Below are 23,445 nucleotides of genomic sequence, written 5' to 3'. Positions count from 1 at the left end.
TACTAACAGTTAGTAAAAATTAGGGATGTTTTTATATTGATTTTAAATTGTAAAAATATTAGAAGCAATGTAAGTGAAAGACAAATCAACATACTTAAGACCATAAAAGTTACTTTCCACCAACTTAAAGTCAGGTACCCATCAGAGTTGAGTGGACTAAGGAGTGCCCTGAAAATCCAAAACCTGACTTCACAAGAGATGTGAAGCCACTCAGCGCTCCCCCCCCCCCCCCCCCCAGTATTATATTAAAATTTGACACCATTATTTTTTCCACACTCACTAAATTGTGCAGGTGAATGTTATCAGTATTTTTTTGTTTTTAATTTGGAGTCCTAAGTTCATCAAGGTTAGAGTTGAACTACATCCTGACCATGGGTATAGTATAACAAGTGTATAGTATAACAATTTCTGCAAACTGAAAAAAGTTATAAAAGTTTTTAATTCCTGAAAAGTTTATTTGGATCTTCAGGTGCATAATTATATAGACTTTGTTTCTATGAAGATGATGAAAATGTCCATGACATATTAAAGACAATGAAATGTGCATGAAAACAAAATGTCAAATATATATATTGATGTAATAAGACATTGCTTTCTTTAAAATTAAAAAAGGGTTTAAAAAATTTAAGGAGTTTAAAAATAAATAAAAACAAAAAAAAACTAATAAGGCTAAAAAGAAAATAAAACAAAACAAAAAGAACATAGAAATTACTTATAGAATAATTTCTTCTTTATAAAAAAAATAGTATCATTTCTAACAGATTTACATGAGTGTTTTCAGCTTGTGAACTATGGAACAGCTACAAAAATAGTGCCAATATTAGTTTAGAAAAAGGAGATGGGGTTTCTGTGAATTACCTAAATGGATTTTTTCTTAGTATTGTCATCTTATAATCAAATACAAATATCATTACACATGTTGATGCTATGTTGAGTTAGGTTCATGCAAAAAGAAAAAGTAGGCAAATGTGTGAAACATCTGAATGAATTATGCCATTGAACTATGTGACACTGGCAGCCTGTTGTAGGAATACAGACACACTTCAAAGGCAATTACAATGATGACCTTTGAAAAATACAGACAAAATTAAAACAGAGCACATGTACTATGACTCTTGATTAAAATAGCTATGGATGTGAAATGGCTCCTAAATGAAATATCCTTATTGAACTAATTTGATCTTTCAATGAAACAAATCAAAACTAGTTTGGGTTTCTTTTTACTATCCATTTCTCAAATGAAGAAAAGTCATAGGGAATTCTTTTGTAATAGTTAATACTGAAATAAATTCCTTTTTAAATGAATTATGTATAATAAAAAAAAAAGATGTATTTGGATTTAAAACTTAAGGCCTCTATTTAAAGTCTGATAAAGTATACTAAACCTTTAACTCAAAAATAAAATGATACAAAAATCAATGTAAGAGTGGCCATTCAACATCCTTCAGCGTCCACTTAATGGAGCAAGAGAAAGCTCTAACAAAAAATGAAAGACATATCAGGCAAACCAATGGTATTGAAGGACATATTGACACTCAACTAGATGGGGTGAATACATACAGATACTGGTTGACATGAGAACAATGAAAAACAAATACATTTTAAACACAACTATTGATCAAAAGTGACAGACATGTAGCATCATAAACTCAGAACTAGCTACTCTTTTTTGCTGATTTATAAAGTTAAAACATTGAAAAGTTACAATGAAGAAATATAAATACACAATTAGTGTTAAGATATAGAGACAATGTAAATAAAGTGAAAAGAAAAAAAAACAAAACAAATGTCATACTTCATGGTCAATATATTTTCAGTCTACTACTGATAAGCAAGAAAAAATAAGATGTGATGTGAAAACAACAATCAATAAGATCTATAATCTTGTTTACTGCATCATTCAGTAAAAACTGAGAGAACAACATTGAACTACTATACAAGGCCCAATGTCTCACTATTACACAAGTCATAGGGGTAAATAAAGCTTCATTTCCAGCATTGTTCACAAAGCAATGATTGACAATGTTACTGTTGGAGGGAGTCACCTACAACCCACAGACAACAACAAAATCTAACAGACACATTGTTTGAAATAAAAACTTAGCAAAAAAAAAAACAAAAAAAAACTCCTTAAACTGCAACAATTTAACTTTTTAAAATTTGCTTGAATTTTTTTTTTTAAACAAACGTGACCAATCATTATGTACAGTTCAGTACCATCTGTGACAATAGATACAACTTATATCTTTCATGGCTCATTATTTTCTAAGAAAGAAATCAATTATTTAAAACTTTCCCATTTATAATGCCCTTAAAATTAATTAACAAGTTTCATATTTTTTGTATACATTTAAAAATACTAGTATTATAGATAAAAATAAATAATTAATATTCTTAAAAGGGATACATTTCAATCAATTTAATGTTTCCACTGTCACAGATGGACAAACCCTCAATGTTATTTTTGGGACACAAGCCTATATACATTATGAGTTTTAAGGGATTGTACAATTTAACAAAAAAAAAAAAAAAAAAAAAGGCTAAGTGAAAGGACCCCCACACAAGGGTCACAGTCCCACTATTATAATTCCATGTCTTGAGCTTCATCTTCTGAAAAGTCACTCATAGATGATTCGCTGGAAGAAGAGGCATGTTCAGCTTCCCTAAGAGCTTCTTCTGTAGCATACCGCTGTACATAGTCTATAGAGAAAAATATGTTTGGAATGAATATAAGCTAAGTATAGACTAAATAGAGTTGTGCGTTTTTTTTACATTTCGAGCAACTTGAAATTTTTAAGCTTTATTTTTTATCCAGTCAATAATGCAATGAAATAAATCATCTTTAAAAATAAATTTATTTCCTATATTTAGTCAGGTATCATGACTAGTATTAAAAAGGGTGGCTATTTATGCCTACATGTCACATAAAGATGGAGTAACCTATTTAAAAAAATGTGTTCTTTTATAGAAAGGCATTAACAAATTCTGTATACAAAACAAAAAGGCGAAACATCACACCATTTACTGTATGGTCAACCTAATTTATACAAATTCATTTCTATTATTTATCACTTAAAAATAAAGTTCATTTAAAACAATCTTAAATAAGATTTTGCTTTAACTTAATAATTAACTTATGACTCTTCAGGTGAAGACTTTTGGCAACCCAATGCTTTATGAAGTCTATTTTTTTAGACTTACAACATGTTATATGCGCAAAGAAACTCTAAATCATAAAACATAAGAAACTGTGCTATCTTAATATACAGAAATGCTTATTTCTGTTCATTTGACTCTGACATTGTCAGTTAAAGATGGAGAAACAAAATGAAAGAATTATTTTTAACATTAGATCAGTAAGAAAGAAACTATAAGCTGGTCAAATTTGTTAATTTAACTTGTTTTCCAATAGTTTTTTTCAAAAGTAAAATTAAAGTAAAGCTTAAAAATGAGACTTAATAAACTAATTCTAAATGTCATGTTTGAATTACTTGAAATACACACATTAAGATTACTTATCTGGTGCTTTAATCCTATAAAAGGTACTTATTTTTTTAGCACAGTTTAGATCTCATGAGCTAAGATAAGGAAACCATTAGTTCTAGAAATTACAAAAGTTTGCCGATAACATGGTTAAAAGCTCTATCTGAACACACTGGATTTGGTTGGATATTCTGCTGGAGCCAGATACCATACCCACATGTCTATTACATAGCTATATAGTGTACATTTTGCAAAACTACTAAATAGCTTATTGTATATTTCTTTATTTTTCACCTTATTGTTTTTTAAACTCATTGATGAATTAAAGTTGATCCACATTTATTAACATATTACAAATTAATCTGATTAACTTGTTTAACTGAGAGATGTATATTGTACTAATGTAACACTCTCAAAGGTAAAGTGCAATATGGGTTGTATAGTGGGTAGTTGTACAAGTTCATATATTTCAGACCATCAACTGGTCATCAGGCTTGTGTTTTTAAGGCCACAAACAGCTTCTGGTACTGGCATCTAGGATCTGATAGTGATAGTGGCTAAGTACATATCTTAAGTAATAACAGTAATAACAAGGAGTTACCTGACACTCCTAAATTATTAAGAATATGGTTATCAAGACACTCAATGCAGGATTAAGATTTGAAGTTAACACATTAACACGTTAAGAAAAGTAATTCAACATTTACAATGTCAATATGTTGTCTTAGCAAGTTGCTTTCATCCATCCATAGGCTAAAGAAATAAAGCCCCCTAATTGAGATTTATCTTAAAGTAAGTAAACTCATTACCCAGTTGAAGTCCAGCCCCCTAATTAAGATTTTTCTTCAAGATCAAAATCAGTTTCCTCACAAGACATGACCACTAGACAGTGTCAACATATTGACATTACATCCATCCTATTTCTTAATGTGGTCACCTGTCTATCTATGAACTCAATGTGATGGACAAAACAAATAATAGGGGTGGGAGTTGTTCATCTCTACCTTTGGAAATAAATCCACACAGCTAGATAGACGTTTGGTCAGCGTGACGTAGTTGAAGAATAGAACATGTTAACTGACCCACTCAAAGGTTAAGACAAACAAAGTAAATAAATGTTACAGTCATTGCTGTTATGTATGTTAATGCCCATTTATAATGTAAAGTTTCATTTCTATTTATATTAACACACCTTGTCTTTGTAATAAAAGATGTTTGGTTCATACTTATATATTTTTAAGCACATTATTTTTTAAAAAGATAAACGTTAATAACAGATATTAACCCTTAAAGTGTTGATCTATTTTACAATCTTCGACGTCTACTATCCCATACAAAAACAAAAGAAAGGGTCATAACAGCTTCTCTATGACAATGATTGCGACCTGCTAGCTCACAATGAACATGATCTCCATATTGCAGTCAACGAATTCGCGTACGCTGCCGCCTCTTTTGGTTTATCTATAAACCTTGGGAAAACAGAAATCATATTCCAGAAGTCACCCAATAAAACCTACTTAGCCCCAAAGATCACTGTTAAATGGACAGCCCCCTAACGTGGTAGACCACTTCATATGCGGCTCTTCTTGCCCTGCTCTCAGAGAGCTCAGACGTAAATGAGTATTTCAAAGAATTAGAACACATTGAAAAATACTGTAAAGATAATTTTTTATTATTAAATGTAAAAAAAAACAAAGAAATGATAATCAATTTTCACAGGGACAAGAAGGAAAATGATATTGTTTCTGTAGCTGGAGACACTATTGAACTTGTGCAAACCTTTAAATACCTTGGTACTATCCTAGACAATAAACTAAATTTTACTGCAAATACTGATTATATCAGCAAAAAAGGGCAGCAAAGATTACGACTACTAAGAAAACTGTCCTCGTTTAATGTTAGCGAAAAGGCTTTGGCTATGTTTTATCACGCTCACATCTGCAATATTTTCAGTTTCAATATCACTGCCTGGTATGGCAATCTGAGCATTAAAAATAGGAATAAACTTAATAGAATCCTCAATGCTGCTGGCAAAATCATTGGCAAAAAACAAACCCCATTTGGGCAGTTGTTTGAGACAAACATCTCTAAAAAAGCTAACAAGATCCCCGAAATAAAGAATCACCCTTTGTGTCAGGATTTTGTGATTTTACCATCACAAAAGAGATACAAGACACTGATAGCAAAGACAAACAGACACAAACACTCTTTTGTTCCCCTGGCAATCAAATCATTAAATAAGAACAATCTGGTATAAACTTTGTCACATGTAAATTATGAGTGAGTGTGGTGAGAATGTACACTTTGGTTTCTTATAATTATGTTTTTTGTTTGGTGTAATGCACAAATTGTAAGACAAATTTCCTTACGGATAATAAAGATTATTATTATATTATTATTATTATTATTATATATCTAGGAAGTATAGTATCAAATGACGCCTCGCTATAAAGGGAAGTTGATAACCATCTGGCCAGGGCCAGTAGTGCTTTTGGATGCCTTCAGGCGAGAGTTTGGCGGAATAAATTGCTCTGCCTGCCTACAAAAATCAACGTCTATCAAGCGGTGGTAGACTCAGCCCTTCTATATGGATCTGAGACATGGGTATTATACAGAAAGCAAATAAGACTACTTGAGCGCTTCTACCAAAGATGCTTGCGCTCCATTATGGACATACGGTGGCAAGACCGCACTACAAACAGCGATGTCCTTGCGAACGCCGGTATGGACAGTATAGAGGGACTTCTTATGGTCTGGGCAAGGCACATATCCCGTATGGGGGACGAACGTATGCCAAAAGTAGTCTTTTTTGGTGAGCTAAAAGGTGGTTGATGCAACAGAGGTGCCCCACAGAAATGCCATCTTAGGCGCCAACTTGATTTAGCTGACACAGAAGAGAGCATCTGGTTGCATGTGACCTCAGAACGAGACAGCTGGAGGTCACTCACAAAGGCCGCGGGATACACATTTGAGACCAAAGGAAAATCCGCTGCAGAGGATAGACGCAGATGGTGGACAATGGTTAGCCCTGGATGTGGCTAAATATGTAGGTCTCAGCTGGAGCTGCGTAGCATTCCTCATTAATCTTCGGACTCGAAAGCAAGCCTTATTATTATACAAAATGGAATTACTATTCTGATGTTTAGATGCTAAACTACCACACGCGTATTAAGGGTTAATGGATCATTTTATACATATTAATAGAAATGTAAGTACTAAATTTTTACTATTCGGCCGGATCAAAATATGACCTGATAACATTTAAATAGCTGGGTCAATGAACAAATAATTTAAAGAACAAACTAAAGTTTTTTTTAAGAAAGAACAGAAAATGGATTTAGAAAAGTGCCATGTGATCAAGCTCCACTTGGTTGAATGATTCCTGCCCCCAATGAAGAGATGCACTTTAGGTGACTGATAGTGAACGCATAAGTGTGACGACATTAATCCAAAGCTAGACTGTAGCTTTAGATAGATTAAACACACAGTTGAGACTAGGCTTTCATAGAGATAACATTGTACGTGATAGTGACTGAGACTAGACTGCTCCCGTTGTGAATTAAACAATTATACTTCTTTATATGCTTGTTGGTTGTTCACTCTTTTTGTGGAGTTTTATGTTAATTGTCTGCATGTCTGTAGCCATGAGCTCGCAAGTAATCTGACGCGTACAGAAACACACAACCTATTTGCTGAACAGTACAAATCATACAGACGCAGATTAGACATTACATCTCTACAAATTATCACTCAACTATTTAGATTTCTAGCATTTAGTTTCTAACTTATACAGCCAGTATGGTTAAAGATAAGTTTTGTTTTATTTTTAGGATATTATCTAGACATTTTTAGAAATATGATTTGGTGTCATTTAGGGGACTATCTAGAAATTAAGGACTTGAAGTTTTTTTTTTTGTTTCAAATAATTATCATTTCGAATCTTGATAGTTGCTATTTGTTTAATTTTACTTTCTTTTCAAAGGCACATACATATTCTCCAAATAGTGAACATTATAATTTTTAAATTCTAACTTTAGTTCCAGGCCATAATTTTTTTCTCATTCTGCCGGAATTAATATTTTTTCACACAATTTTTATCACATATGCCTATTTATAAATGTCATACTGTTTTTTCTGTTTATTACTACATAGAATTGTTAAATAAATTTATTTGGGAAATTAAATGTACAAGATAATTTATACTTCAGTCTTAGTCACTGGAAAAAAAAATATTTATTATTATTATATCAGAGATGAAAAAAGACAATGATATTTGATTTCTTTTAATAAATTGACTTACCCATGAAAAAAAGATTATGGCAACCATTGATGTGCACTAATACAAGCACTAAATATTTTACTTGTAAATGAAAGTTACCTCGAACCCTCTTTTTGTATTCTTCAGGCTTGTGAAGGTATAAAGCTGCAGCATCACCATTGAGTGGGTCTATTGGATTTGGGTAGGTGAGCAGTTGTGGCAGAAAAGATTCAAAAATATTGGACAGATCTGAGAATAAAAGAGTAATTTTAGATGAAATCATCTGCTTTTCATAAGTGTATAACTATTTTTTAAAAATAAAATTACATTTAAGTCTTGGTCTGTGTAACAATTCTCCTTGAGTTGATTAGACCTGGCCTTAATATGCAAATCAAAGATGGCTTATTTGGTGCTATAAAATTATTGTTTTCTTCCCTATATACGTTTTTAATTGCATTCAAGTCTAACTTTAATAGTTTCCCTTTGCCAGACATTTCAGTGGTTTTACAGACAAAGATGTTTTTAAAGAGTGGGAGCTTGAAAAGGCTCTTAGACTGATGTTTCGAATGGTAGCGACATGGAATAATGAATGCAAGACTATCATTTTATGTGTTTTTAAATGTTTTAAACATAAAATTTTGTGATAATATGAATAAATATTGTAAAAAATAATATTTTTTATATGGATCACAATATATTTCCAACATCTAGTCTATAGCTAGAGGTGTTGACTTGTCCACATTTGGTTAGTTTTCATTTTTCCAATGGTAGTGACATATAATTAGGTAAAGACTTCCATTGTATGTTTTAAATGTGTTATATATATAGATATATTTACTTAGCTCTAGTCTAGTTGTTAAGACTTGTCCACAGCCAGAAGTTGACATTTTCAATTTTCATAAACTAATATTAGAATTTAAAATAAAAAGTGTGTACACATTATTTCTCCCAACACGATTCTCGGATAAAGTTGAAACTTTGCACAATTATTGATTGGCATAAACAAGACATGAATCAAAAAAATAAAAAGTAACCAATTAGTCAATTAATTAATGGTAATTAATTATTTTATTTGATACCAACAAGGAAAACTAATCCTTCACTATTCACAGATATGGATAAATTTGTTGGGTTTAGACCCATTAACTCTTTGACTCCGGAATTACTTCGGAATTATTCTCCACCTTTGGACGGAATTAATTTTTCCGCCATTTCAGAGTGCACTACTTTGCTTTGATATAACTTGTATAACTTTTTTATTTATTATTGGAAAATAATAAATTTGATATAGAATTAAAGAGAAATGGATGTTGTTTTTGTAATTTTGGGTTTTGAATATAAAAATTAAAAATGAAAAACTCACCAACTGACATTGAAAATATCCATCCATGTGCATGTTACAAGTAATTTATTGTTTAAATTGAATCCAAATAGCTTTTTTTTTTTCATTTTTATCCATTTGTTTACTGAACACCATAGAAGAAACAGCAATAGATGCAAAAAATAATAAACTGGAACTAATAATCCAATGTCACTACTTTAATGAAAAAGCCCATAAAAAAAGCAACACTCTTGGAACAAAAAACTTTTACCCTAAAACTAGTCCAACTGTACAGCATATATATTTATTAAATTTTCTTCTTAAGTTCTTCATGTACTTAGTATATAAATATTCCTTCTAGTTGCGATATTCATGGAAGCAGTCAATATGAATGTGTGGGTTCGACTCCCATCCAGCGCAAACATAAACCGTTCTCCCTGACCTACAGTGTTTACATACTCTGTCTTTCTTTATAGTTATATGTCTCCATTCTGTGAAAATGGATCTTATTCTAGCAGGGCTGTTCAATTTAATGAAATGGTCAGCATAGCTATTTATTTTGCTGACAAGACTATCAACAATGTGATTGTCAATGAAAAAAAACACAACATTCCAGCTCAATAGTGCTGACTAAGTTTAGGTTGACAACCCAATTTCTTGATGTAACAAATCTGAAATTGATCTGTTTCAGTGCCTAGAAGATAGATCTAGAGATCTACCTCTATCTGAAAAGATTTAGATCTAGATGATGTAGAGACAGCTAAACTAGTTCTAGATCTACATTGAACATAGCTGGGGGTGGAGCTGCTTCATCAGCTGATAAACGTCATCATTACTAGATCTAGACCTAGGGTAGATCTATAAATTAATTTTGTTAGATCTAGACTATATAGAGTAACTTACATCTATCGAACACCTTCGTTTTAAGGTACTTATCGAACACCCCAATGTATTTTTTAAAATTCTCCTTTATTTTGATGATTATGACGAAACTAGTCCATTCCTATTGTGCATCGTCCATTACTTTATAGTTAAGTTATATTTAGTTTCATTTTCACCCGAGGATCATTTTTTTTACTTATATTCAAAGTGCATTGGTAATATTGGTATAAAAATTTCACTTTTTTTGACCTCTTGGAAAGAGTGAAGTGAGTCTCAGGTTAAGGGTATTTTTTAATGTCAATGATGCTTCAGCTCAACAAAACGTATATAATACGCTTCTAATCAGGCTGAGAAATATTTGCAACTATTTTTTTTAAAGTGTCCTTTGCTACCTAAACATGAAAATTGAGGTTTAAAAAGGGGGTGTTCGATAATAGCTGTTTTTATATAAGCAATCTCAGCTTCGTAAGATATCGAACACCATTTTAATGTTAAAAATAAACATCAAAGGGATATAACCCAAAGAAGACAAAAATATTTAAATTATATATTTTTTAATTGTTATTTTTTTAAATAATGTAATGCAAAGTATATATATAAATTACCCATGTGTTACAATTTGTATCAGCTTTTTGTGGTTTACCGTAAATGTGCTACATTTTTCTAATTAAATAGATTTACATCGATATGCACTAATTGTACCCATTTTAAAAGCTTGATTTTATGACAGATATAGTTTGATGCTATTATCATCGTTGTGATATCACTGGCACAATAAATTCAGAATATAACACAGGAACAATGAATTTAGAATATATCCAGTTGTGTTTTTTTTTCAGATGCCCCATTCTATTAATTTCTGAATTAATGTGTTATAAACAAATACCTATAGCGCATGTGCTTGATGTGAAGAGATAATAAAACGAAAGGGCTAAGGGGGAGGTATAAAATGTAGATTTGGTATTTTGAAATAAAAATGTCTTTGGTAGGTAAAAAAAAAAAGGGGGGGGGGGGGGAGAGAAACAGTCAAGACACTGTATCAAGAGATCAATAATTGATCGACCATTAAAATGTGACGTCAGCCTCAAATACAAAGTTAGTTGTGCTTCTCGATCTAGACGTGTGGCGCAGGGTCTATATATATATATTACCATAAAGTATGATAAAGCTCATAATGACCTGCAAAGACACTCCTTTGAAACATCACAAATACTCAAAATAATAACAATAACACATTTGACCACTCTCTTATTCTGCCTACACCCCCTTACCCGCGCTTTCTTCTTACGCAATTCCACTCTCCAACATTCACACTTTTTCAGTGCAAAGTAACAACGTAAATTTCAAGACTCAATCCAAACGCAGCCACCAGACTAACACACAACAAAAAAAAAAAAATGGTCAGTGATAGCCCAACACACAGGTGTAAACCAGGCCACCAACACAGCCCCAAAACATTGTTCAAGTTGTAGTAAGAACAATGTTGAGGGGAAAGGGGGAGGGGCCATCAGTCGAGTACCTACGGTCAAGCCGCTAATTAGGTCACAAACACTAGGCATGATAGATATATAGATATGTTGTTTGTGTGTGTGTGACAAATACTAAGCATGCTCTAAAATATGGTGTTTTTTTTTTGGTCAACCAGGTGGTTTAGGGAGGGCGGATCTATCTACATCTATAGGTAACACAGCTCGCAAGCTACCATAGCTTTTCAGCACCCCTCTTCCCCGCCCAGATCGAAAAATATCTAGCACTGACTTTTGGGCTGTTACATACACTGAGCGTGCTAGATCGGCGGCTAGTTATGTAGGGCCGCGTACCGTATGTTTTGTTTTTAGGTCAACCAAGTAAACTGTTGTGTCCTGCAATGACTTGGGGAGGGCGGGATTATCTATTGGCTACCAAAGCTTATTAGGCTCTCCCTCAAATAAATAATATCTGGATTTAATTTATTAATGGCCTTATTATATATGTCTCAAAATAGCTTAGACCTAAATAAGTACTACGGTAATGCGTTACTGGGCTTAGCACCGTCAGTTTCTAAGCAGAGCTGATCAGTGATAGATTCCTTAGATGTGGACCATGTGAAAATGACTAAAATCTGTCTGTCTTGACATGGCGTAAAAAGAACATCATATAAATAAAAAAAAAAATAGATTATAACACTTTTGAAACACCATACTTTTCACAAAATTTTAAGATTATAACACTTTTAAAACACCATACTTCTCGTATGTTCGATAAGTTCTTAATATGTTCGATAAGATAAGATAAAGGTAAAAAAGTGTTAGATAATTTAAGCTTTTGAAATCATCAACCTGACCCACTTTAACATCAAATATAAGTTTAACTATGAGTAGTAATAGAATAAAACATGTCTACTTTTTAAGAAAAATGGATGAGGAGTTCACAGATACAATCAGTTTTTTTCTAGGTCTAATTTTTACGGAGATACACAAATTCAAACATAAAAAATGTCGGTGAATGAGCTTAACTTGTTCGATATACGTACGTTACTCTAATTAGATTTATCAATATCACCATCAGATGAAACAAAATCACTATCATCTGAATTATTATACTTCTTCATCAAAGAAATATTTAGATCTACAAATGTTATATGGCCTTGGTTGAAGCTCCATGTTAAAAAAACACGGACACAGAAAAAATAAATGTAATCTCTTTACAAACTTCGTACAAAATAAAAACATGTTAAATGAAGGAATTTCTGGATGTTTAGCAAAGGGAAACTATTCTAGATAAAAAATTAAGCAATAAAAAACATGAATTGGAGAAATATAAACGAAAAAAATAAATTTTAAACAGGCATTGCCCCCAGTGTTGGTTCGACTTTTTCCCCCTTTTTTAAAATCAATGTCCTGTGTGTTGTTGCAGAGCCAAAAAGTTAAATAATTGTTAATGCTCTGTCTCCACTCAAGTTAATACTTTAAAAATTATTTATTTTATCTAACAAAACATGCATCAATACAAAAATATTCCATCAGTCAATTAAATATTGGTAATTAATTATTTTGTTTGATATTAAATAAGGGAAATAGCTTGTACATTATTGATATAGTTTTAAGGGTCAGAGTTTTTCCCCTTTCGATAAGCTTTTTTTTTTTTTTTTTTTAAAAAAAAGGCTTATTTATATTTTTTGGTTTCATAAACATTTATTTGTCATACGAAAAGGGCATGCATTCTCCTTTGCTTCTATAAAATCTTTGCATTTTCTAATAACAATAAAAAAAGTTATAAGTTTAATCAAAGCATGGTAGCTCACTGAGAAAGGGTGGAAAAATTAATAACGCCCATATGTGGAAAATAATAATGGAGATAAAAAGTTAAATCAAAACTAAGATATACATATTCACATTACCATATAGAGCAGTCCAAGCCTGGTTTATGACATCTAAGCAAACTGTACCAGATCTGAAGACAAAAAGATAAGAAGAATTGATTAGAAATGGACAAACTTAGTATTATAACAAGCATGCTCATTCAAAACCAGTGCAGCAATGACAAGAAATGCATTCTAAGTTTACAAAAATGTGCTAAAGTTTTTTAAAAAGTAGGTACTGTAATATGCTCTTTAAAAGTTGTTGATTTTTTAGTTTTTCTTAACAACTTGACAACCAATGTCAGCACCTGGCCTGCTTAAGTTTTATGTCATGGAAACCTTCAGTGGGATGGCTCATAAACCTAATAAAGAATTCATCTAGGACAGGGGTCACTCTGATTCAAAAGTCCTAACGCACAGCAATGCAAAAGGTTTAGGAGAAAAAACATATGTTGTTTTTTTTCTTTCAGCAGTTCTTGCAACTGAGTTGATGAAAACATTCCTTGGAATATTGATAGCTAGGCAGAGAGAGGGACCACTATTAAAGTGCATACTAAATGTCACTTAGTTACTTGATTCAGAAGATGTATATAAATATACACAAATATAAATACTTGTAGCATGGCAGTAAGGAAAAAATATGTTCCATTCTTATTTTTTAAAAAGCTAAATTAATAAAAACTTGGTTTGGTACATTCATATTTTATTTCCTGCTTTATTACATTTCGGAATACTGTTTTGCCTTTAAAAAAAAAAGCTCTTCACAATTGATTTTTTTGTAAAGCAAACCTTTTAAAAAAAGTTTTGAAGTACTTTACTGTGTCTTTCAATGGAAATAAAGAGTGACAAGAAAACTAGTTATTTGACTGAAGAGTAAATGTTGATACAAATAAGTTAAATCATGGCATGGTAAAGGTATGAAGTAATTTTCATTTAATGATTTATGCTCAATAGATTTCATATTAAAAAAAAACAACTCATTATTTCATCAATATGCATACTTATTCTGATTTGTGAGTTAACAGATGATACTGTAATAACTTAAGGGTGGCAACTCAATGAATATAACATGTTTATTCACAGGACATCACAAACACATAATAACAATGTCTGCCTTGAGCATAGTTTCATCAGTTAAACTTCGTTATCTTCTTCCTAATGTAAACATCCTTTCTTAGTCTAGACTCTATCAGTGTGTGTTAAACTAGGAACTCTATACTAACTAAACAACGCCAACACTATAAGGACAGATTCATGAGTGAATTTATTTACACACTTTGTTAACACATGACAAGCTACTCATATTGTAATAACTTAATGAAAGCAACTCAAAGAGAGATGGATGTTTATTTACATGGAGACATGACAAACACATAGGACATCTGCCTTGAACACAGCATCTTCATATTGGTTCTAGACTTAGGCAGAAATTGTTCTCTTCTTCCTAATGTAAACATCCTTCCTAGTCTGGTTTCTAGAAGTGCGCAGCTTCTGCATAAGCCTGGATGGCGGTGCGCATGGCAGAGTTATAACAATATAAACAATGTCAATAGAGCACACCAACTACACTAGCTTGGATGGTGGTGGGCATTGCAAGGTTATAACAATACTCTTAGTGTCCCATTTCTTACAATAATAAAATGAAAAATGATTTAAGATATTTTTTTAAATATTAAGATCACATATAATGTCAATAGACCTAAAATATTGTTATAAACTTGGTGGTGGCACAGAGAGGGGTAGTGGTGTGTGTGTAGTCAGCCGACGCAAATCGCCCCAGGCCAGCGCTAGACGAGCGGTCAACCGTGACGAGCTACGACGGTCAGCCGAGTCGAGTGTCAACAGGACAGTTCGGGAAAGATCGCCGTCGTGAACAAGAGCTCAGGAGCGTCACGAGAGTTGTAGTCATCTGACCACCTAGAAACGTCGAGCGGCGTTCTGTCCGGTTCGAGAAGGCCAGTAGGGACCCTATATAAGAGCGGAGGCGACGCAGTCAAGACGGTTCAGAAAAGAGGTTCACGACAGAAGGTTCACTACAGCACAGTTCAACGGTGTGGTTCTGTACGGAGCATTACGACGGTTCAGTGCGGAGTACTGTCAAGTACAGTTGAGATGACTGGCGTCTTGATCTTGGTCTGTGATCGAGTCCGACACAACGAAGATAGTGTGTGAAGTCAGTCCGGAACTGTTGAACCCAGAGCCAGCCCGGAACGAGACGGAGAGGCCAGTGCAAGAATTGATACGGCGGAACGGTGTTATCGGAGAGATATTTGTACAGTGTACGTGTTGCCAATTGGACAGTATTGGCTGTTATTTATCCAACTATTAAAGTGTTACGTTACTTTGGAGCCCTGAGTTGTCAAGTTCTTTAAATTGGTGGTGTCTGGTGCAGTTTGCAGAGAGCCTGTTTAGTGAGATTCGTAACAATATAAACAAGATATAAAACAAACAAAATGACTTACACTTCGTCGATGTTGGGATGGTATACACGATTCATAAATCCTTAAGATAAAAACAAAACCAAAAATTGACATTAAAAGTAGAGGCATATAAATAGTTTTTAAGAAATAATTATTTACATTCTAACTTTTTAAAGATAGACCTATTGACATTTGTTTCCCCTAAAGAATGCATACTGCCACAAAATGAAAAAAAAATTTAACTCCTAATAAGTCAGATTATTTTTCTGCTGTTCTTCTAAGAACACTGCCTTTGGATAGCTTAATGTTAGTTTTTTTCAGATTCTTCTAGTGCATTATCTGCTTCCTTCACTTTCTTAAGCAAGGTAATTGTTTCAGATTTTGAGTTGACATAAATAATAATAATTAATATGCTTATAGCATGCTCAGAGCACTATGGTCCAATCTCAGTTGTGGACCAGTGGGGAAGAGGGGGTATCTGGGAGAAGGTTTTCATGCTGCCTTTAGACGCTCAGCAAACAACTCGAGTCGGGTGTCAAACCTTGAGCCCCCTTCATAGATTGCCAAGCCAAGCTCAAACATACTTAGCCTCTCGACCACGCTTACTACATGCAGCAGCATAGCAAAGTACCTTAGGCCAAGATTCAAAAATAAGAAGGAAACCATCGAATGTCATCAAGCTAAATCTCTACTTCAGTTACTAAAGCTGACCTTACTCCATGGCTGCCAAAAGTCTTCTTTGCTTACTTCCTAAATCCTAATCTTGTTTTTTAATTCATCATTTCATTTATCTCTAGATCAAAAATTTCCCTCTTTATGAAACATATAACTTTTCCTGCCAAATTCATTATCGTGCCATAACAACAGCTACTAATTTTTAAAATGACATTAAGAATTGATTATCTGTCTATAATAAAAGACTTTTTGGTTGAATCACCACAAATTATATCTGCTATCGCATTGGTCACTTTCAATCTTCTTAAATAGCAATTCAGTCATTTTGACATTTTTTGTTCTTATTTCTTATTCCTTTTTCAATTGAAATACCATGCTACTTTGATCTGAAGAGAGCTTGCTCAATAGCATTATCAGATTTCCATAGAGAAAAAGTTAAAGCACATGTAGCTTGGCCACCACTTTGTTAATAATTAGCTCTCTAGTTTCAAGATAATCTTCTTGCTATTGAATGAGTAGATTATTAAGAATAAAGTATTTTGTTTAAATCAGGTATAGTGTTATATCTTTTCTGACATCTGGTTCCCTTTAATTCTTGTCCTGAATGGTCCATTCTTGTTTTGAAAAGAAAGATTTCCAACTTTGATAATTTTCATTCAGAATTTATTAGCTACTGGCATGTGAAGAATCACTTAATAATTTAATTTTTTCTCCTTGTTGGACTGTCTTGCATCATTTCCTTTGTCTTGGCTAAAGCAGGTTTTACAGTGAACTTCATTGTTTGCAATTGTAAAATATGCTATTTTTAACTGTTCTCTTTAAAACATACTATGATAATTTGTTTTGCTTTATATAAATGTTTATAGTGTTAAAAAGGATGCTATTTTTTTCATTAATTAAGTTAACACAGATTTAGATGTGATTTCTATTTGTAGCAAAATAAAAGAAAATATATGTATATAGATCTGTATATTAAGTCACTCATTGTAACATTTCTATGTGTATTTATGTTTATGTATGTTGAGTGTGTGTTTGTTTGTTTTCCTGTAGTCTCCCTTGTTCTACTGTTCAGTATGTTCACATGTTCAAAGTTTACTCTTAAGTGTGTCAGTAGTGTGTATTCACTGTGTATTAGTCTCTGCTGATTGTTCTCTCCTTGTTAATAAAAAATGGAGTGTAACTTTTAAACATCAGTATTGTTAGTGTATTGTGATAATATAACACTCATAAACATGTTTGGGTACCAAGAAGCCTGCTTTGGTAATATTACAATTTTTAAATATTGCAATATAAAATATAGTATAAGATATAGTACTGAGAAACCAAAGAATAATCAGAAATTGTTTATGGGAAGTTTTTTTTTGCTTTTTGGTGGGGAGGTGAGCAATTAAATGATGGCCATTGTATTGGGGGGGGGGGGGCAGGGGATTCAGGCAAAAATACTTTGAGGGAGAACTTTAAGATGCACAAGATGTAATTTTAAAAAGGGTTACAGCCAAAAAGCAGCACAAAGCCTACCAAATACTTCTGGATAGAACTTATAAACAGAAGGATGAATTGAATGTAGGAAAAGGAATTTGGAAAAGGAGATAAGAAATACTAGAATTTCCAGGAGAAAAGAACCTTTATGTCTAAAGGGGTGGGAGAGTTTTCAAATGTTTTATTGGAAGTTTTGAAAAATGAGAGGGGGCGGGGGAATAGTCTGGGAATTCACTGATGGGAAAAAAAACACCTGTAATTACAAGAAAAGATATGATAAACTGTTAAAAAGAAATTGGTTTATAAAATTAAAAATGTGCAAAAGTGATTAATTCAGTAGTTTTTAAAGATATATGCTTATCACTGGCATAGAGAAAGTAGCTGGCAGCAGATGACACACAGAGGCCAAAAGAAAAGCTATTGTAGAAGATAGGGGCAGAAGACAACAAGAAAACTTATTTAGACCTCTGGCAGACAAAGGCTTTGTCTGCATAAGTTGTGAAAAAATATGCATATCGCATGGTATCTGAAACACTGCACTCATTCTTAATTTTCATAATCAAAGACATTGCCATTTTTATTATTATGCTTATCAGAACCAGAAAATCTATAATTGTCATTTTTTAGACAGTCTATGCATTTGTAAGCAATTATTGTTAATTAAGTTTACTTGGAATTATCATAGGAAACAAGAAAAATATAAAAAGACTTTTTTTTTTAAAAAAAAAGCTTATACTAAGCTTAGTTGTATCAATTAGTTTGGATCAGTCATCTAATTAAATGTGTGATATATCTAGACTTATAATAATAAGAAATCTGTGCGATTAAAAATATTTTTACCAATTGATTTTGTTTAGCGCTATTTCATGCTTTTAGTTTTCTCAATAAGCTATGATCCTATCACTTGCCTAAACCTGTTGGGAAAAGAGTGGGGGAGAAAGAGAGAGGGTATTTGGGTGATCACATTTTTAATACATTTATAATTAAATAATTTTTAAAAAAAAGTGGAATGGCCTGAAGTCAGACTCAGTGCATAAGCCTCCACAAGCTAAAACTCTACCACAGTGCTAGCAAAGTGCTTATGATAGTGGAAGATTTTATAGTTATTTAATTTAAGCTTCAAACTCTAAAGTGTCGACCTATAATTCAGCTTATACCATCACATTAGGATGGCTGCCTGGTCGTGCGGTTTGCACGCTGGACTGTCGTTCAGATTTATCGATGGTCCCGGGTTCAAACCCTGCCCGCTCCCATCCCCCGTCGTCCTGCGGGAGGTTTGGACTAGGAAGTAATTATCTTCAACTCTGAAGGAACATCCGAAACATGTAAAACATTTTACAAACAAACATTAGTCAAGTACGATTTCTTTCCTAGTTCAAGATACCAAACAAAATAATTAATTACCAATAGTTAATTAACTAATTTGTCAATTTTTTTATTGATTCTTGTGTTGTCAGGTAAAAGAAATAATTGTGCGAAATTTCAGCGTCAACCTATAAAGGGGACTAATTCAGCTTATACCATCACATCATTCAAGTACAATTTCTTTCACCTGTTTGAGACATTAAACAAAATAATTAATTACCAATAGTTAATTAACAAATTGTTAATTTTTTATTGATTCTTGTCTGCAAAATTTCATCTTGATCTAATAACAATGTGACACTTACCTATGGAAGGTGATTTAAAAGGATATTTATCGGGTAGATCTACTCGAACTTTCCATACCCCTCCTTCATATGGAGCTGAAATGATCAAATTTATAACTACAAATTAAACAAACTTTATAAATATTATATATCATCTAAGGCAAGCAACTCAATGAAAGGGACACACTGAAGATGCTTAATTACAAATGTGAGTGACTAGATTATTGAACATACATACTGGTTTACTTTCAACACTTGTATACTTAGGCAGAGCTCCATAGCAATGTCTTTTGGCACAGATTTGAATTGTGTGCAAGAGCACAGTTCTTCTTTGTTCTCATTTATAAGTTGGAGGGTTCAATGAGTAGTCCTATATCTGCTTTGATCTGTGCAGTAGTTCCCAAATATGGCATATAGTTTTTGCTCTATGGGGAGTTTGTTTTGGTGCCAGTGTCTTATTCAGACCTCTGGATAGAGTATCCAGCTTAGAAAGACATAGTTGGTCGTATCTTACTAGTCCCTATTTTTAGCTTCCATAACATATTTTGTCTTGTTCTGAGATAAGATAATACATGTTAATTATGACAGGACAACTTGTAATAGGTATAGTTTTTCTTTAAATTTGGTTGGTGCATACTAAGTGCATTAAGAATATTAGTATACAGAGTAGTGTTTCAACACTTAAGTATATTTATTCCTATTAGATGTTCTCTCCAACATTTTTGGTGGAAGTATATATCTTTGCAAATGTTGGGTGAAATATTGCTAGGAATTTGCATTCTTTGGAGCTATTCAAACTGTTCTCTGCAGGCATATTTTTCCTCCCAGTTGATGATGTGACTGTTGTGTGACCTTAGCTGTTGTAGTTGTCAACTAATTTGCATGTAGAGAAAGAGAGCCCTCTATATAGACACTGTTAATGTCATAGCAATAGGCTTGAACTTAGTCTCAAGCTGATTCTTCCATAGGGAAACCTAAATATCTACAACTGCTACTGCCCCTAGACAAGGAACTTAATAAAAAATGCATACAAATCAACAACCATGAAGAATTACTGGTTATAGGGGATAAGAACAGTCACTCTCCGAGCTGGAGCTACCCAGATCTCAATGCCAAGGGAGAAGAAATAGAAGAATGGAAAGCAGAAAACAGTCTTATCTTGTCAAATAAGCCTGATGATAAACCAACCTTCTTTTCAAGAGCCTGGTTAACATCTTCCACTCCAGATCTAGACTTTGCAATCAACAATATCTAAAAAAAAATGCACAAGAGATGTAGCTGACCAGCAAGCCACAAGTGACCACAGGCCTATACTTATCTGTATTGATACTGCCTACAAAACACAAAACTCCATTATCACCAGATGGAACTACAAAACAGCAAACTAGAGCCTATTCATCTAATCAATAAACTGTAAATCAAACCAGGTGAACGAATCATACTCAGCTTTCGTCAAAGGAATCGTTCTAGCAGCTAAGGAGGAGCAAAAAAAGATTATATTCGCAACTGGTTATTACCTACAACTCCACAATGCCCTTGTAGAAGCCAGAAACGCAGTAGAAAATAACCCTAGCTTAAAAAATTATATAACACTAAAAGAAGCTCATGTTATTAGGAGAAGTTGGCATGAAAAAACTGAACAACTAATTGTAGGTGTAGATAGCAACAAGCTCTGGCACATTGAAAATTCCTAAACCAAGAAGAAAACAGATCAACTCCCATACTTATAGAAACTGACAACCAACCCCTGAAAGGTCAAGAAAGCAGCAAAATAAAATAAAATATTTTCAAAGTGTGGGTCATAAAAAAAATCAATGAAAGCAGAATTAAAGATGTCCAAGCAAAAATCCAGGAAAACAGCAAATCTGAAAATGAAAGAATTAGATGAAGCTCTAAAGGACCTCAAACCAAAACAAGCCCCAGTAACTAAGCTCATCCAATTCCTTGAGTATGGTTTCCTCTTTTGTTGAGCTACCAAAATCTCCACTTTGGTCACTATTTGTAGTAAAAATGTCTAGGCAAGCAACTCAGCTAAAAGGAATCAGAGAACATGAGGATGTTTAACAACACAATATGAGTGATGATTGGACAAAGAGTTCAATCTTTGACAAACAGATCTACTACTGTCAGCTTCCATACTTGGAAAGAGCTATGTTATCACTTCAAAACAATGTCTGGTTCTGAGTGGTGTGCTGTGGCACACTATGATTAATAGTAATATTGGTGCATAAAACAGATTACAACTGTATGTACAGGCTAAACACTAAGTCTAGTCTAAGCTGATTAAAATAAGAAAAAAAAACTTACTTCCTGAAGGGCCATAAAATTTAACCATGAATTCATTGAGACCACCAAGAATAGTGACCTCATGTTTACTTTCTATGCTGAATTAAGTCAAGGAATGAGCTTTCTAATGATATCAATAACATAATATAATAGTAAATAATTTGTAGGCATCTCATATAGATCTAGATCTATTTAATTTTGGGCAATCTATACTGTGTAGCAACTGTATATTTATAGTTAGCAACCATACTCAGCCAACATTCACATTTGACTTGAAAAATCTTGATCTATAACCTGGACCTGGAGGTCCAGAATCCTGAATTAAATTTTTTAAATGATTTAAGGTCTAGATCTAGTTTTAGATATTTTGGTATAGATTTACATTATAATTTTTACCATCAATTTTTATTACTCAATGTCTAGTCTAGGTTCAGTAACTGAGTAAATGCACATTTTAAAAGATCTTTACTATCTAAAATCTAGTTGATGCAGAAACTAGAACTAGTCTAATATTTGTATTTTCCTGTATGTAATATAAAGAAAGCTTTAGTAAATTTTAATGTTTAGCTAACAAAGAAGAAAAGTCCAATGTTGTTTTTTAAGAGTGATGGCGGAAAAGGTTGGGGGGGGGGGTAAGTCTGGTGAGTAAAGGCAAAGGGTGGAAATTGCGTCTTGATTAGAAAGATCTAGATATATAGTAGGACTGATATTTTTTTAACATGTTTTTTTAGGTTCTGGATCATTTGATAAACAATGAAATTATTAATACCAAACTCTACACTAATTTAGACCTACAAGTACAAGCTAAGAACTAACTCTCAATCTTGTTTAAATTCTGAAATAAGATCCGAGTCCTACAAACAAGCAGCTGCTACAGTGCTAGGGCTAGATCATAGTTTGTTATTGTAGATCTTCTATCTAGTCACTAGTCTAGATAGAACTAAGAATCAAGAATGATTATGAATTATGCCAATAACTAAGTCATCATAAGATCTTTTAGAGTACTCTAGTAATTAAAGAGGTTCATTGATCTAGATTTGATCATCAAGTATATGTAACAGAAAAAAAAAAAAGGATACAGTTTAACTACGTCTGTGTCCATTCGACGCTTCCCAGGACTTGGGGACGACATCTTAAAACTTTTTTATCTTCACTACTAGACGGACTTTCCAAAACAACAACAGCAGCTATGGCGGAGCTCTTCTGCTAAGGGATTACGTTATGTCACGTGACAAATTTAAGCCCTCCCCCTTATCATTTTTCATAACATTATTTGCAGGATATTTTTTAAATTTAATAATTAAATACGATTCGCTTTTGCTAAATTTTCAGATTATTTTAAAGATATATAATAAGGTCGAAATAGTTGATTTAGAAAAAAAAAAAAAAAAGAAGACTTAGTAAAGATATAGGTCAAATAGGTCACAGTTCAACCAATTGATTGACAGCTGTTCCTTAAGAGGAAATACGATGGCAAGGGTCTAGTCAGCTGTTCGATGTAAACAAACAAGCATGCTGAACGTTGCATTTCACCCGTTGCAGGTGACGATTAAAGTGCTAATTATTTCAACTCATTTTTTTCTAATGTTTAAAGCGATTAGGTTATGCATTGCAAGCAACGTGGAGAGAAATTAGAAATGACTATTGTTATA

At 32.9% G+C, this 23,445-nt stretch overlaps 1 protein-coding gene across 1 annotated transcript; it reads right to left on the bottom strand.

Annotated features, from left to right (window-relative positions):
- Positions 1-434: 434 nt before the first annotated feature.
- LOC106066001 (ubiquitin-conjugating enzyme E2 H) lies at positions 435-23,015 on the bottom strand. Its single transcript, XM_013224947.2, has 7 exons — positions 22,873-23,015; positions 21,815-21,891; positions 19,529-19,603; positions 15,747-15,786; positions 13,324-13,376; positions 7,862-7,990; positions 435-2,700 (listed from the first exon to the last, which is right to left on the bottom strand). The coding sequence occupies exons 1-7, from the start codon at positions 22,923-22,925 to the stop codon at positions 2,582-2,584; spliced, it is 546 nt and encodes a 181-aa protein (XP_013080401.1). The 5' UTR covers positions 22,926-23,015; the 3' UTR covers positions 435-2,581.
- Positions 23,016-23,445: the final 430 nt, after the last annotated feature.

The sequence above is a fragment of the Biomphalaria glabrata genome, chromosome 4 (assembly GCF_947242115.1).
Source record: "Biomphalaria glabrata chromosome 4, xgBioGlab47.1, whole genome shotgun sequence".
In the NCBI taxonomy this organism is placed as follows: domain Eukaryota; kingdom Metazoa; phylum Mollusca; class Gastropoda; family Planorbidae; genus Biomphalaria; species Biomphalaria glabrata.
Note: the sequence above shows the minus strand (reverse complement) of the source record. Positions and strands in the feature narration are given on the sequence as shown.